Consider the following 17,567-nt stretch of genomic DNA (forward strand, 5'->3'; position numbering starts at 1 on the left):
TTGGTACTGAAACACAGCTCCTCTTAGCACCCCGACTGCCGGTGCTGGGCTGGATGTTCAAAGGGACGGTCCCTTGTACACATCATGCAACTGATGCTACATGGAGTAAGTGGGTTGCACTGATCACACAACGAAGTCGAATAGGAAACCCCAGTCGCCCAGGAATTTTAGAAGTGATCACAGACTGGCCAGAAGGCAAAGATTTTGGAATATCACCAGAGGAGGAGGTGATGCATGCTGAAGAGGCCCCACTGTATAATAAACTGCCAGAAAAGGAGAGGCAATATGCCCTGTTCACTGATGGGTCCTGTCGCATTGTAGGAAAGCATCGGAGGTGGAAGGCTGCTCTCTGGAGTCCCACATGACAAGTCGCAGAAACTGCGGAGGGAGAAGGTGAATCGAGTCAGTTTGCAGAGGTGAAAGCCATCCAGCTGGCTTTAGACATTGCTGAACAAGAAAAATGGCCAATACTTTATCTCTATACTGACTCATGGATGGTGGCCAATGCTCTGTGGGGGTGGTTGCAGCAATGGAAGCAGAGTAACTGGCAACGCAGAGGTAAACCCATCTGGGCTGCTGCATTGTGGCAAGATATTGCTGCCCGGCTAGAGAACCTGGTTGTGAAAGTACGTCATGTAGATGCCCATGTACCCAAGAGTCGGGCCACTGAAGAACATCAAAACAACCAACAGGTAGACAAGGCTGCTAGGATTGAAGTAGCTCAGGTAGATCTGGATTGGCAGCATAAGGGTGAATTCTTTATGGCTCGGTGGGCCCACGACACCTCAGGCCATCAGGGAAGAGATGCAACATATAGATGGGCTCATGATCGAGGGGTGGACCTGACCCTGGACACTATCGCACAGGTTATCCATGAATGTGAAACATGCGCTGCAATTAAGCAAGCCAAGCGGTTAAAGCCTCTTTGGTATGGAGGACGATGGCTGAAAAATAAATATGGAGAGGCCTGGCAGATTGACTATTTCACACTCCCACAGACCCGTCAAGGCAAGCGCCATGTGCTTCCAATGGTGGAAGCAACCACTAGCTGGCTGGAAACATATCCCGTGCCCCATGCCACTGCCCGGAACACTATCCTGGGCCTTGAGAAGCAAATCTTATGGCGACATGGCACCCCAGAAAGAATTGAGTCAGACAACGGGACTCATTTCCGGAACAATCTCATAGACACCTGGGCCAAAGAGCATGGCATTGAGTGGGTGTATCACATCCCCTATCATGCACCAGCCTCAGGGAAAATCGAGCAATACAATGGATTGTTAAGGACTACATTGAGAGCAATGGGTGGTGGGACCTTCAAACATTGGGATACACATCTAGCAAAGGCCACCTGGTTAGTCAACACTAGAGGATCTGTCAATTGAACTGGCCCTGCCCAATCAGAACTTTTACGTACTGTAGAAGGGGATAAGGTCCCTGTAGTGCACATAAAAAATATGCTAGGGAAGACAGTCTGGGTTACTCCTGCCTCAGGCAAAGGCAAACCCATTCGTGGGATTGCTTTTGCTCAAGGACCTGGGTGCCCTTGGTGGGTGATGCGGAAGGATGGGGAAGTCCGATGTGTGCCTCAAGGGGATTTGATTTTAGGTGAGAACAGCCAATAGATTAAACTGTATGATGTTGATTGCTATATAATCCTGCCACTGTATGTCATCATCATTATAATTGTTATATGCTATATTAATTATATTACAGTAAGAATCACTTAGATTAATGAAGAATGAACTTTGACAAAACTGAGTGAAGGGCAGTAGCGATGGAACCAGGACTGACTTCAGCATGCAAGAATCCAACACTACACACCATCCTCCTGCTGTGGCCAATGTCACCTGCCTGCCACATCACACCGAAGCCCAATCCTGTTCTGCCGACTGAGCGGACTTTGCATCATCCCTCCTGCCCAGACAGACTGTTATGACAGATGGAGCCCAAAGTCATGGACTGAATGAACTCAACAGACATTTGGTAGAGATGGCTCATAGACCGCGGGAATGATATCTGTGTGTATATATTAAAAGACAGGAAAGGTGATGGTGATTAATTGGAAATGTATTGGAAAGTGTGGGATCTGGGCATAACGTAAATGGTATAGAATAAGGGGTGGATATTGTCCTGGTTTCGGCTGGGACAGAGTTAACTCTCTTCCTAGTAGCTGGTATAGTGCTGTGTTTTGGATTTAGTGTGAGAATGATGTTGATAACACTCTGATGTTTTAGTTGTTGCTAAGTAGCACTTATCTTAAGCCAAGGACTTTTCAGTTTCCCATGCTCTGCCAGCAAGCAGGTGTGCAAGAAGCTGGGAGGGAGCATAGGCAGGACAGCTGACCTGAACTAGCCAAAGGGGTATTCCATACCATGGAACATCATGCCCAGTATATAAACAGGGGGGAGTTGGCCAGGAAGTGCGGATCGCGGCTCTGGCATTGGTCAGCGGGTGGTGAGCAATTGCATTGTGTGTCACTTTTTTTTTCCTTCCCCCCCTCCTTTTTTTGTTATTTTCCTTTTCATCATTATTATTAATATTATTATTATATTTCATTATTACTATTGTTAGTATTATATTTTACTTTAGTTATTAAACTGTTCTTATCTCAACCCACGAGTTTTACTTTTTTTTTCTTTCCTTTCCTCCTCCTCACCCCACTGGGAGGGGGAAGCAGCTGCGTGGTGCTTAGTTGCTGGCTGGGGTTAAACCATGACAAGACTGTTTTCGGCACAAATCCAAAACATAGCCCCATACAAGCTAATATGGAAAAAATTAACTCTATACCAGTCAAAACCAGCACACACAGGCTGCAGGGGAATCTCTAGTCTGGTTCCTGGAACACCTCTTCCCCCTCCTTCTTCACTGACCTTGGTGTCTGCAAGGTTGTTTCTCATACTTTTTTTTCCTTCACTCCTCTCATATTGCTTCACAACATGCTTTTCTTGGATCAAGAGGGTTTAAAGAAATAGTAGTTGAAAGACAGGGCTTTAACAAAAATCAGTTTCTCCTCATTTTTAACATAACCTATTTTATGTGTCTGAAGGAAAGTTTTTTAATATAGCTACACAAATGTGTATCTTGACAGTTTTATTAAGAAGATGCTGTTCACATATATAAAATGTATGTGCACAGCATCTCTTTTCTTTTAAATGGGGTCTGAGGAAATATCTTGCAGTATATTACAGTTTAAGGCATGAAAACGTTTTTGAAAGTGTACTTCAAAAGAAAATGTTTTAAGAGTGTATGCTATAACATGATATTCATTTAGGCATTACTTTTTGCCAGAAAGAGTTTTTGTTATTTTTTCAAATATTTGTCATTTATTAACATTAAAAATTGAACATGTCAGTTTTACTGAGAAGTATAACTGGAGTAAGCTTAGTCTTGGCTTATCTGTTAACTTATTTTATGTTTTGTTATTATAAGCTGCAAGATGGGGGAAATGGAGTAATCATTTGATGTAATTATTTTGCTATTATAGTAATTATTTTGAAGTAATCATCTTTTACAGTTTTTTTTAGAGAAATAACTTTAATTGCTTTGACTTGCATTCAAATGGGAAAATTTTACAGTTTTGGACCTGAAAACATGTGTTACAGGGATGCTTCATTTGGTACTTGTAGTTTTCATCTGACGTTGCTGGACTGTTTTCATGCAATAAACAAGGTTAGTAAAACTATTTTTTTTTATTTTACTTTTTTTTAATTGCAAAAGGTGGAGTAAATATGGTCCAGCAAAAAAAGGCAGCTTAGGAAGTGTGACTGTCGTGGTTTAACCCCAGCCAGCAACTAAGCACCACACAGCCACTTCCCCCTCCCCCCTCCCAGTGGGATGGGGAGGAGGAAAAAAAAGGTAAAACTCGCAGGTTGAGATAAGAACAGTTTAATAACTAAAGTAAAATAAAATACACTACTAACTAAGAATAATATAATAATAATAGTAATGAAAAGGAATATAACAAAAAAAAAAAAGAAATAACACCCAAGGAAAGACAAGTGATGCACAATGCAATTGCTTACCACCTGCTGACTGATGCCCAAGCAGCGATCCACCCCTCCTGGCCAACTCCCCCCTGTTTATATACTGGGCATGACGTTCCATGGTATGGAATACCCCTTTGGCTAGTTCAGGTCAGCTGCCCTGGCTCTGCTCCCTCCCAGCTTCTTGCACACCTGCTTGCTGGCAGAGCATGGGAAACTGAAAAGTCCTTGGCTTAAGATAAGTGCTACTTAGCAACAACTAAAACATCAGAGTGTTATCAACATTATTCTCACACTAAATCCAAAACCCAGCACTGTACCAGCTACTAAGAAGAAAATTAACTCTATCCCAGCCGAAACCAGGACAGTGATGAAAGGGTTAACTGCTGAGCCTAGACTGCCAGATAACAATGGTGAGAAGGGAAGTGAGCAGGATGCCCTAAGGAGAAGAAGAATAAACTATAACTTGTGTTTGGCAAGCAAAGGGGAACATCTGGACCTCAGAAGGTCATGTGTTAAGGGCCAGACTGCATGGTCAGCACAACATAAGAATACTTCAAAGGAACTCAATGTGATTGGAGAGGACTAAAGTGTGTCAGTGTACTATTGGATGATTATGCTTAGCATTTTATTTCAAGCTGTATATAAACTCCTAGAAAATCCCTATGGATACCTTCCTTCCCTTATGGAGGGGGAAGTCTCATGATCATGAGATAAACCTTTTGTAATTCTACCCTAATGTCCCAAATCACTTTTGCGACAGAAGCTAGGGACAATTAGAGCTGTACAGTAGCAGATTTTCTGATTTTTGCCTAGCTTGTTATGCATTATGCATTGTAACAGAACTCCTAGATATGGCATCCACAGAAGTCGACTGATACCTTATATAATCAACTAGAGAAGATTTTTAAACAAGGAGTTGACATTGGCCACTAATCTGACAAGAGTGGTGAATTGCCGTTCTTGTCAGTACCCATGAACAGCAACCACAAAAGGTTATGCAGCAAAAGAGATTAGAATGTAGTATTTAAAATATCTGGGGATATGGGATCGTCTGTGTCTATGCTCCCTGATTTATCAAGTGGGCAAACTGCCAGTTGCCCAAATGTTTTCAAATAATGGCTGTGGATAATTAGCCCAGTCCCTGATGCCTCATAATGTCTGTTTAGGATTGTGGACAGACTATCTGCAGCCAATTTAAAATCAATGAAGATATTAGAATTGTAATGACAGAGAATAGTGTTCATGCACCAAAAATATTTGTAATCCTTGAATGTAGAGTTTAGAATATACTCGTAATTTAAATGGTTATTTTTTTGCCAGCTATTTTTCTCTTTGGTGCTCTGTACTGTTAGCAGTATCAAAAAGACTGAATATTTCTGTAGTCTATAATTTTCTAATGATTAAATTAAAACAGAAAAAGAGGGGGCTTCCTTGTTTACCCTCAGTTATATTAAAATTCTCAAATCTGTTTTAAACCAGGACTGAGTTGATCCTCTTTTTCTTTCTCTCCCCCCCCCCCCCCCAAGAATGGAAAAATTTCTTTGAAACAGTAGAACAAGTATTATGGGGCTTTCAGTAACCTAAGAGTGATAAAACTGTCCTCATTGAGAGGATACTATCTTTGTTAAAAGCTGTATTCTGAATTTTAGGCTTTGCAGTATGCTTTCCTTGATTTTGATGCATTTGACAAAAATGAATATGCGTATTATGAGGTAAGCATTCAGTATCCATCTTCTGATTTGTTTGCTGTTATTAATGCTTGGTTTATGTAATGGTTGTTTTATGATATGTGAGTTTGAGTTTGGGGGGGTGGGGGGTGGTTGGTGTTTTTAGTGTAAGGTTCCATTTCTGTGTTCTGTTTTGTCTCTTTAAGCTTTGATTGTTAAATATAGGTGTGTGGTCAGAGAGAATTAAAATTCAGATGTAAGCATAGTCAAGCTCAAAAGCGGGGGAGAGTGGATGTTGCAGAAACCAAAAGGGAAATAAATTTTTTTTTTCCACATTTTTATTAAATCCCTGGAAGGTGATGGTGGAGAGGGAATTTGTGCCTCAGCCACTTCTTATAGGTCATGCATATTCCTGAGCAATCTTGATGAGAAACTTGAGGACATACAAGTCTATGTTTAGTTGGCTTTTGGAAAGCAATTAAAGTATACATCTATGAACAGATGACAATGGTATAATAACACTCTTTGAGGTAAAGAAAAAAAAGAGGTCTGGAAAACTCAAGCCTATAAAATTCATTTTGGGACATGGGAAACTAACGTGTAGATAAAGAACTACAAAACTTGACTATGTACAGTCTCACAAATGCAAAACTGCCAGTTATCTGTAAAGAGAAAATTATGTATTTTTAGAATCTAAAAAATTATTATTTAAATAGTGGACAGAGGTAAGGCCAAGCTCAATTTTGAAACCTATAAAAAATTTTAAAAATAGAAGTTGCTCTTTAGATGAAGTTGCATTGCTCTAAAACTGTAATTTAGAAAGAGGAGAATATAGGCAAGAAGAGTGAGGTTGAGAGCATCTGGCATTCTCCTGATGAAACAAAAAGCAGGCTATTAACACACTTCCTTTGGCAAAAAACATACATCACTTCTATCTAGCATGTATTTTGAAATAATAAGGAAAAGTCTGAAAATACAGGGGTAATGATAAACAAAGGATTTTCTCTTGACAGAGAGCAGAAAATGGAGATTTTAACTGGATAATACCAAACAAATGCATTGCCTTCAGTGGACCTCATTCAAGAAGTAAAGTTGAAAATGGTATGCTTAAAAAAGGAGGTGGGAGACACAAGCCCACTGCTTTCCTAGTTGATTGTTATCAGTAAGAACAAACTTTAAAAATTGTTCCTCAAACTGTGGTGGTTTGTTTTGTTTTTTTTTTTTCCTTGGCTCTTTTTCTTTTATAAGAACACTGACAGTAAAATTTTAATGCTTGGTTTAGTTGTATCTGAACTAGGCAATTATGTTAAAATTCCATTTTTGGTTAGTCAATTTCTGCATGTTGAACATGAGTTTTATTTTGAAAGTGTTTTTTCATCTCTCTCTCTCTCTTTTTTTTTTTTTTTAGTCTTCACATATTTCTGCAGTTTGAAACTTATTCTTTTATTTTTTTTTCCAAATAGGCTGTCTGCACCATGCTCCAGAGGCTTATTTCCCATACTTCAAGAAACATAAGGTCACCACTATAATACGCCTCAACAAAAAACTGTATGATGCCAAACGATTTACAGATGCTGGATTTGAGCATTATGACCTCTTCTTTGCTGATGGAAGCATTCCTAGTGATACTATAGTTAAAACATTTCTAAATATTTGTGAAAGTGCTGAAGGTGTTATAGCCATTCATTGCAAAGGTATAGTGTGCAAACAATTTATATTACAGGTGATGCTTATAGTTACAGTTCCTGAGATATTTTGCACTATAATTTGATTATTTCTAGTTATTAACAACTCTGCCAAAGTGCAACTTTTCTGGACAAATTCTTTCCATGCTTTTGTTCTGCATTTCATTTTTTACTTTTTTTTTTTAAGTTCCAGCAAAATTTTTTCAGCGATTTCCAGTAATGAGGTTGGGAAAAGTGAGCTTGCCAATATTAGCAGTTCTTTCTGCTAGAAAGTGTTAGCACTTTGATGCTTTCACATTACAGTGTCAAGCATTCAAAATGGGAAATACTAGAAATAAAGTTGCCTGCAACATGCTAATACAGCTCCCCTTCCACACCATCTTTAATAGTCTGTCACACTCCATTTGTTCCCCATCAACTCTGCCTCAGTAGTGTACCATATAACACTGAGTGAAGGAGGAAGGCCTTTTCTTAAAGCATTTGCCTGGGTCCTGCAAAGACTGATTTTTTTTTTTTTTTTTTTTTTTTTTTTTTCCCCCCCCCGGATCTGCCAGTTACTTGCTGCATGTTTAACAAGATTATACTGTGAAATGGAAAAATTGGTTAAAACAGCTACTTGACTGTTGGGAAGTAAGGCATATTGCTTAATTGATAGCACCTGAATATCAGGTAGCAGTGATGCAAGTGTTTTGTTTTCATTCAGATGTTGGTCATGCTAACATTGCTTAGACTACCTTATGATCCTCTACCTGATATTACCTCTTCAGAAAGCATAGAATACTGCTGCTGATTATTTAAGCTGGGAAGGCATGGAAAGTGCTGTGTGCTTGTCTTGGCTATTGGACTATATTGAAGATTTTTACACTGGTGTTCAGCAGTCAGTTCTTAAATGAGAGATAGCGATGTGTAGCTTGGCATTTACAGCAAATGATCGAGAGGAGCACCTGAGCTGGAGCTATTTTCCTTTCCTTCTCATGTTTGCCAAGATAAATGGAACTGTTCCTCAGGCCCTTTCAAAGAAGGTTTCTCAGTTAGGAGTACTCTTTGCCTGTTTTGGCTAGTGCCAAGACTTGCTTATTGCAAAATTTAGCGCTTCCTTGAGAGCTAACAAAAGAGATTAGTTAGAGGAGGAATTGGAAGAGCAACTGTTTTAGTACAACTTATGATCAATTTAGAATTGAAGTGCTTTGAGAATTTTTGAGAGAGGCAGCTGTTTTATACTATTGTCACCCAACACTGAGGGGACAGACAGGTTCTTTTAGGGATCCTTGGCAGAATGATGATGGCACTAATTGTAGTTACAATTAAAGCTTTATTTTCTTAACAGGATATTATGATTATTATAGCACAGAATTTATGATTAGAATGGCACAGAATTTCTACAAGCGGAATCAGTAGTACAATTTATAAGCAGCGTAATACAGAATTTATAATACAGCTTAATTTATAATTTCTAATCACCTAGACCCTAACTTAATTTATGATTTCTAATCACCTGGACCCTCTGCAGATCGGGTCGGATCTTAATACATGGTTTGCTGTATCAATATAACAATAATAATAATCTAGACTCAAAAAATAAATAAAATAAATAAAAGAATACAAGTCACTCAATCCTCAGAGGAAGCAGACGACAGTGGAGGCGTCCCTGGCCACCAGGGATTCACGGGTCTCACTGTCCAGCAGCAGTTCTGGTCCAAGTTCCCCATTTAGGACTTGTAACTGCTTGATTTTATAGACAGTGCTCTGTGTGCTGCTACGCTTCCCTGTTCTGTGACGGGGTCAACAACATCTGGTTGGCCGGGTGCCTGGGACCTTCAAGGCCAGTAAGGAAGGGAGTAATCGGCCTGGCGCCCAGGAATCTTGAGGCCAGTAGGGAGGGGGAGAAGAAATCTGTTTGGTTTGTCTACTTGATTCACAGGACCTTCAGGGCCTGATAATGAGGGAAAGGGAATGAATATGTGACTTGCTCAGTCACAGAGAATGGCTGCTTGCCTTATAAAATGGCGTTAGTCATGCTAACCATATTACCAGGGGTTGGGAGCAGGGGGTACCAGTCACAACTATGCATAAAAAGATTCTCATATTATATATATATTTGTCAAGTAGCTGGCTCTGGAAGGTCACCTCGCTCAAAAAAGCATGTGAACAATGTGTTAGTAACCTTGTATATGGGAAAAAAATTTTCAAAAGGTAAATTGTATGTATCCAGTTTGACCAGTTACAGGTTTAATAAACTAGGCAGTTAACTATTTGTCCAAGTAACAATGTCTGTAGCTACAGCAGATTCCAGATAAAAATGGGTATATAAAAGAAGCCATTCTCTTATCTTACACAGCTGGTCTTGGGCGAACTGGCACACTTATAGCCTGTTACATTATGAAGCATTATCAGATGACAGCTGCTGAAACTATTGCCTGGATTAGAATAAACAGACCTGGTTCAGTGATCAGACTACAACAACGCTTCCTGATGGAGTAAGTAAATTGACTAGAATAAATAATTTTGAAAATAGATCTAGATGTCTTTTTCTTCTTTTATTGTATTCTTCATCATCTTTGGTGTTTATTTGTTGCTTTGTGTGGTCATTCCCCCCCCATCATGATAGGAAACAGATAGAACTTTGGACAGAGGGAGATATTTTCCCTGTAAAGTTGAAGGGAAACCATAACATTGCTGTAACAAGAATCCTGTCAAGAGTAGATGATATTCCAATTAATCATGCAAAAAACAGGAGAACCATCCAAAAGGACATTGCGCTGGTAACCATCCAAACATTGTGCTGTTCTAAAAGTTACAACTGCTGTTGAGGTTCTGAAAAAACCTGTGGGTAAAATAAAACTAAGTTATCAGATTCTTCTTGTATGTTCCCTTTTTGTACCAAGAGATTTGGGGGCTAAAAAAGTATGGACAGTATGTATGAAAGATGAAGTGCAATACACAGGTAAAGTAGGAGCATCCTTATTATACTTTGATCTTCTAATTAGGTAGATATTAGAACAAGAAAAAACACACAATTTGCAATCAAAAATGCTGTGATTGTATTTTGGATTGTCTGTTACATTATTACTGTGTGCATTTTGGGGGACATGATGGAGGTTTATTGTTCTTTTTAGTTTCTAAGTAATTGCAGCTTCTGTAATACTTTTTGATGCTGCCTTTAAAAAAAAAATACAAAACTGGTAGTGCTGTTTTAAAAAGGTAAATAGAGGAAGGAAATACTGTAGTTGAGTGAAGATTGTGCTGTACCTAAGCATAGGTTTAGGATATGTTTCCAATAATTTAAAGGTAGATAACATTCTGTATTGGGTTTGCGTGGCAAGGTTTTGGTAGCGGGGGGGGGGGCTACAGGGGTGGCTTCTGTGAGAAGCTGCTAGAAGCTTCCCCTATGTCCGATAAAGTTAATGCCAGCAGGCTCCAAGACGGACCCGCCGCTGGCCAAGGCCGAGCCAATCAGCAACAGTGGTAGCGCCTCTGGGATAACATATTTAAGAAAGGGAAAAGAAGTTACAGGGGAGTAGCAGTTGCAGCCAGAGAGAGCGGAGTGAGAAGATGTGAGAGAAACAACTCTGCAGACACCAAGGTCAGTGAAGAAGGAGGGGGAGGAGGTGCTCCAGGCGCTGGAGCAGAGAGATTCCCCTGCAGACCATGGTGAAGACCATGGTGAGGCAGGCTGTCCGCCTGCAGCCCATGGAGGTTAATGGTGGAGCAGATATCCACCTGCAGCCTGTGGAGGACCCCACGCCAGAGCAGGTGGATGCCCAAAGGAGGCTGTGACCCTGTGGGAAGCCTGTGCTGGAGCAGGCTCCTGGCAGGACCTGCAGACCCGTGGCCCCGTGGAGAGAGGAGCCCACGCTGAAGCAGGTTTGCTGGCAGGACTTGTGACCCCACGGGGGACCCACGCTGGAGCAGTCTGTTCCTGAAGGACTGCACCCCGTGGATGGGACCCATGCTGGAGCAGTTTGTGAAGAACTGTAGCCCGTGGGAAGGACTCACATTGGAGAAGTTTGTGGAGGACTGTCTCCCGTGGGAGGGACCCCATGCTGGAGCAGGGGAAGAGCGTGAGGAGTCCTCCCCCTGAGGAGGAAGGAGCGGCAGAAACAACGTGTGATGAACTGACCCAAACCCCCATTCCCCGTCCCCCTGCGCCGCTCGGGGGGGAGAAGGTAGAGAATTCAGGAGTGAAGTTAAGCCTGGGAAGAAGGGAGGGGTGGGGGGGAAGGTGTTTTAAGATTTGGTTTTATTTCTCATTATCCTACTCTGATTTGACTAGTAATAAATTAAACTAATATTTCCCCAAGTCGAGTCTGTTTTGCCCATGATGGTAATTGGTGAGTGATCTCCCTGTCCTTATCTCAACCCATGAGCCTTTCGTTTTATTTTCTCCCCTGTCCAGCTGAGGAGGGGGAGTGATAGAGCAGCTTTGGTGGGCACCTGGCATCCGGCCAGGGTCAACCCACCACACATTCCAATGCATATACTTCATGATATCACTTAATGGTTTGCAGCTTTAAAAACAGCAGCTAACAGGAAACGGAACTGTATTTATGCAAGTGAATTTCCTTTGATTTTATGCTGGCAAACTTTTCCTGTTGAGATCATTCTGATTTTAAGATTTAAAATGAGGTTAAGTATTAAATGCCTAAGTGTATATATTTTATTTCTTAGTTTATCCCCCTCCCTTTATCCAGTACAGTGATGAAGATCTTACAAACTGTGTAACATAAGGTGATAAGCTTTGTGCTCTGAAAAGTAGAAGGCAGGCAAAAGCTACAACTGCATCTCTGCTAATGTAAGTCAGTTTCTGGATGTTTAAATGCCAGAAATATTTTTATCCCTTCTTCATGCATACTTCTCTTAGTCCCCCAAAGTTTGTTGGCAAGTCTATTTTCACTCATTTAAAACAAGCATGAGGTCCTGCACCTGGGTCGGGGCAATCCCCAATATCAATACAGACTGGGGGATGAAGGGATTGAGAGCAGCCCTGCAGAGAAGGACTTGGGGGTACTGGTGGATGAAAAGCTGGACATGAGCTGGCAATGTGCGCTCGCAGCCCAGAAAGCCAACCATATCCTGGGCTGCATCAAAAGAAGCGTGGCCAGCAGGTCGAGGGAGGTGATTCTGCCCCTCTGCTCTGGTGAGACCCCACCTGGAGTACTGCATCCAGCTCTGGGGCCCCCAGTACAAGAAAGACATGGACCTGTTGGAGCGGGTCCAGAGAAGGGCCACGAAAACGATCAGGGGGCTGGAACACCTCTCCTATGAGGAAAGGCTGAGAGAGTTGGGGTTGTTCAGCCTGGAGAAGAGAAGTCTCTGGGGAGACCTTATTGCGGCCTTTCAATATATAAAGGGGGCTTATAAGAAAGATGGGGACAGACTTTTTACCAGGGCCTGTAGTGATAGGACAAGGGCTAACGGTTTTAAACTGAAAGAGAGTAGTTTTGGATTGGACATAAGGAAGAAATTTTTTACGATGAGGGTGGTGAAACACTGGAACAGGTTGCCCAGAGAGGTGGTAGATGCCCCATCCCTGGAAACATTCAAGGTCAGGTTGGATGGGGCTTTGAGCGACCTGATCTAGTGAAAGATGTCCCTGCTCATTGCAGGAGGGATGGAACTAGATGACCTTTAAAGGTCCCTTCCAGCCCAAACCATTCTATGATTCTGTGATTCGTCATTTCTCTGAAGGCTTGGTGAGTGTTAATGAGGCAGGAGAGCTTATATAAAGAACTGTATCACTCAACTTTGAGTTTTCTGTTTTGTTTTTTGATTCCACTGCTCTATGCTCTAAAAGTTCCTACAGTGTTTCTGAATTCTGTACTTTCAGTTTAATCACAAACATTCCCTTGTCCTTACTATGGTAGTATAAAAATGGAAGAATGTCACTCTGTGTGGTAGTGTGTGTTTGGCTGAAATAAGGTATGTACTTGTTTTTGAAGTAAGGTCAGCTATTTCAGAAGAGTTGAAAGAAAAATCTTTAGCTTTGTTTGTTTTCCTCTTCCTTGGAGAATTATTTTTCCTAAATCCATAAAGAGAATGGCTGATAGATCTGGAAGGCAGGGAATAGCAGTATTTCACTCAATAAATTCAAAAGGAGTGCAGTTCCTCCATGACATAAGTCATGTAATGCAGTTTGTGAAAGATATCATTTATTATATGTTCCATAGAATGAATATTGACTGTACGATAGTCTATTCATAGCCATTGCGTTAATATGCAGAAGGCCTATCAACTATTAAAATATTATTCCATTCATGAAACATTCTGTAACATCACTGCTTTAATTAAAACAACGAATTAGTTTGTACTTCTGTAGAATTAAAATAAATGAACTAGAGCTTATAGTAGTCTTCCATAGTGTGCATTGTGGCTAGAAGAAAAATTATCTGAAATGCATTTTCACAGGGAGTTTGAATTTCTCTCCTCCTGTTTTCCCCAAAATATTTATATGATTTGCAGCTTGTACTGAAATAATTTAGTGAAAAGTGTATAACTTCTTAAATTTTTTGGTGGTGTTATTCCTAAACCAAAATACCACTAGGAATATTTTTGCTGCCCTACTTGAGTTAGGAGTCAACCCTACTTGAATAGTTATATCAATCTTTTTCCTTTTTAGTTCAGACTCTTAAAAATAATTAATCTTGCTGTGAAAATGATGAATCTTATCTAAGGAAACAAGGTAGACTAATGTTCTCTCTCTTATACAGCTAGTGTCCCTTGTATATTTGAAGAGACCAAATTATCAGTCAGGATAGTGAACTCTCTTGGCTAGCCAGGCAGTCCTGTAGACTGAAGCCCTGTAGACTGAAGAGTATCAGTCACTTTTTGATTTATCGATGGCTTGAGCAGTGGTAGGTGTCTCCAGATTTGGAGGGGAGTGGCCTGTTTTCCTAAAAATTGTGAGGGAATTAGGGAGAAAAAAATATTGCATTTGACAGACCTCATAAAACAGATAAGCTTGGCAAGAACAAGGAGGTCAGAGAAGACATGTTCCTATGTAACCTCTCTTTACCTCATCCCTCCCTATGATGAATGTAATCAATTATTTTTAAAAGCTTTTTATATGGATTTATTTCCTTCCAAGGTATATTATCCTGTTGGCATTACAAATTTTTCTGGTTTTTGTCTTGGGTTGTAGGGTTTATGCTTTTGTGTTTTGTCATTTCTCTTCACACTCCCTCCCCCCCGTTAATTTATGAAGCAAACTTGTGAACTATTTAAAAGATAGTTCTACTGACCTGAACACTGTTCCATTTAAGCCTATTTTGATTTGTTTAAAGACCAATATATTAGCTTGAATAAGAAAGTAGTGTGCAAATTAGTATGGTGTTTGGGGAATATATTAGATTCAGAACTACAAAGTGATGCTTCCATTACAGATTAACTGGAAAAATTCTTGGGATACATGGATTACCTATTTTAGTAGTATGCCTATTATAGCATCTTGTACTATGCATTCAGGAAATGTTCTGTGTGGTTTTGTTTTTTAAATCTTGTTTCATTGATATAGAGAACCTTTCTGTACATCTTTCCACTGGCATTTCTGGAACAGCTAGTTGTTCAGTTCTACAGCATGACACACTTTTTTAAAATGCACAATTACAAAGTAGTAAGGTAGGTGTCCTGAACATCTTATCCTTCTCTAATATAGTTTGGGATTTTTTTTTTTGGTGCTGAGATTTTTGGGAGGATTTTGTCTACTGCATCCTCACCTCACGTTCAATACAAAACCTAGCCACTGTGTCCTGGTTTCGGCTGGGATAGAGTTAATTTTCTTCCTAGTAGCTGGTATAGTGCTGTGTTTTGGATTTAGTAGGAAAATAATGTTGATAACACACTGATGTTTTTAGTTGTTGCTAAGTAGTGTTTATACTAAGTCAAAGATTTTTCAGCTTCTCATGCCCAGCCAGCAGGAAGGCTGGAGGGGCACAAGAAGTTGGGAGGGGACACAGCCAGGACAGCTGACCCAAACTGGCCAAAGAGCTATTCCATACCATATGACATCATGCCCAGTATATAAACTGGGGGGAGTTGGCTAGGAGGGGCGGATCGCTGCTCGGGAACTAACTGGGCATCGGTCGGTGAGTGGTGAGCAATTGCATTGTGCATCACTTGTTTTGTATATTCTAATTCTTTTAGTATTATTATTGTCATTTTATTATCATTATCATTATTTTTCCTTCCTTTCTGTCCTATTAAACTGTCTTTATTTCAACCCATGAGGTTGTTTGGTTTTTTTTTTTTTCCAATTCTCTCCCCCATCCCACTGGGTGGGGGGAGTGAACGAGTGTCTGCATGGTGCTTAGTTGCCATCTGGGGTTAAACCACGACACACTGCTATAAAGTCTAATTAGAGTCTACTAGTCTAATTGTGTGTTAGATCAAAATTTCATATATTAAACCTAGTTTCTTCACTTCCCTTACCTTAAAAATGTATGAAATAGCATTCTAATAAATATCCTGATAGCACTGTTACTGCTCCTAAGCTGACAGTTGTTAGGCCAGAAGACAGCTCTGGGTGTTTAGCTGTAATGCTGTGTCAGTGGTATAAATGGGAAGTTGTCTATCTTTCCTGAGGTGCTACAAGCCTTGGAAGTGTAGAATTTTAGTCTGATTTAAACATGTCTGATCATTCAGCAAATGTTCTGTTAACAGGGATTTCAGTTAGTCTTTACTCTTGGGCTAGCTGTATAATGTTTTATATCACTTAGATGTAAAAATGACATAACTACCAAAGAGCAGGTGATGTTAAAGGTTCTACTGTGCTCAAAGCTGACTCTTGGCTGATCCCATAAGCCAGCTCCTTCTCTCCCTACCCTTTGGTAAATACAGCAATATTAAGAGGAGAATGTCATGGTTGGTTTGATTTTAAGGTGAAATTGTATATGGTACCTATTTATATGTCACCTTCCCATTTAGAACTTTCTTAATTTCATTTGCTTTGAACACAGAAAGGACGTAAGGACACATGTTTGAACACGTAAGGATGGACTTATCTGTGTTATGTTGAAAAGATGAATATTCAAGTGTTTGTGCAAGGGGATATCTTAACACTTCATGGTGTTTTAGTTCATATTAGATGGGTATGTGGGGTTAAGCCCTATATACTGACATCCTTTCTGAACTTCTGGTGTCTGGAAAGAATACACACCTATAAGTGAGAGATTATAATCATTAGGTCAGGATCCAATAACATTTGCTTTCTTTTATATATACATTACATAAATGATAATTTTTATATATACACACACACAATATTTATGTATATATGGAGAAAACATTATTTTTCCATATTTCTGTGTGCATCAGCACTAATAAACCAGCATGTGACATGATTCGATCATACTCATATTTCAATGACTAAATGTTATGGGGTTAAGCAGGCTTTGTATCTTTCCATTCAGTCCTGGAAGTTGCTAGTGGCACAGTTAAAAGGTACAATGCTAGTCTCTTTCACTGTTGGTGCCATTTTCAAAGCTTAGTTCAAAATGATTTCTTCATGTTGTATGACAATTGTGGCAGTGAAAAGAGAATTGTAAGTTTTAATACTAAAACTTGTTAGAATTGCTTTATAACAGCAATAGAAATTATAAAGTGAACTTCAAGGTTTTGAACCTTTCCAATTTAGGAGTACAAGGAAAACAGAAGAATTTGTGTTGTCTACTGAAGCATTACATAATTATGAAGGTATCTGTCATTTTATTTTTAGCCTCTCAAATAACTGATTAAGCTAAATATATTTACATTCCTCCAATTTTGATTGTTTTTACAGTAGAATTTGCTCGGCATTCTAATAGTCCTTGTCATTGCAGTCTTCTATTATCTTGGAAGAAGATAAAGATTGATTTGGACTTTTTGCAAATTAAGTTGCAAGATTTTGCAAGTCTGAAATATTAAGAGACTTGTTCAAATAGAATTTTAAAATACTTGAAATTTGTGGTTCTATAGTCACTTGTTTCCTAAACAATCTAGAAGTAGGTGGTAAACAAAGCTGCTGATCAGTTTTACTGCTGCAGAATGGAGAAATATAATACAGAATTGATTTTTAAATGAAATTGTGTTATGTTGGGTACATTTGCATATTCTAGTTCTGGTATCAAACCCATATAAACCAGTGATAGCATAGAGTTTTTTCCATTTCTGCTTTCAGTAATTACCTCTTGAAAGGGGAATATGTTTCCAAAATACTCATATCTTTTTTTCTCACTTTTATGCCAGTCCACTTT

At 39.7% G+C, this 17,567-nt stretch overlaps 1 protein-coding gene across 1 annotated transcript in view; it reads left to right on the top strand.

Moving 5' to 3' along the window:
- LOC127027993 (dual specificity protein phosphatase CDC14C-like) overlaps positions 1–12,137 on the top strand; it is a 68,446-nt gene extending 56,309 nt beyond the window's left edge. Inside the window, 7 exon segments of the mRNA XM_050913827.1 lie at positions 3,606–3,672; positions 5,639–5,701; positions 6,670–6,757; positions 7,120–7,350; positions 9,680–9,818; positions 9,950–10,103; positions 12,033–12,137. Of these exon segments, the coding sequence (XP_050769784.1) occupies positions 3,606–3,672; positions 5,639–5,701; positions 6,670–6,757; positions 7,120–7,350; positions 9,680–9,818; positions 9,950–10,103; positions 12,033–12,137 (847 nt within the window).
- The last annotated feature ends 5,430 nt before the right edge of the window (positions 12,138–17,567 follow it).

The sequence above is a fragment of the Gymnogyps californianus genome, unplaced genomic scaffold (assembly GCF_018139145.2).
Source record: "Gymnogyps californianus isolate 813 unplaced genomic scaffold, ASM1813914v2 HiC_scaffold_120, whole genome shotgun sequence".
Classification (NCBI taxonomy): domain Eukaryota; kingdom Metazoa; phylum Chordata; class Aves; order Accipitriformes; family Cathartidae; genus Gymnogyps; species Gymnogyps californianus.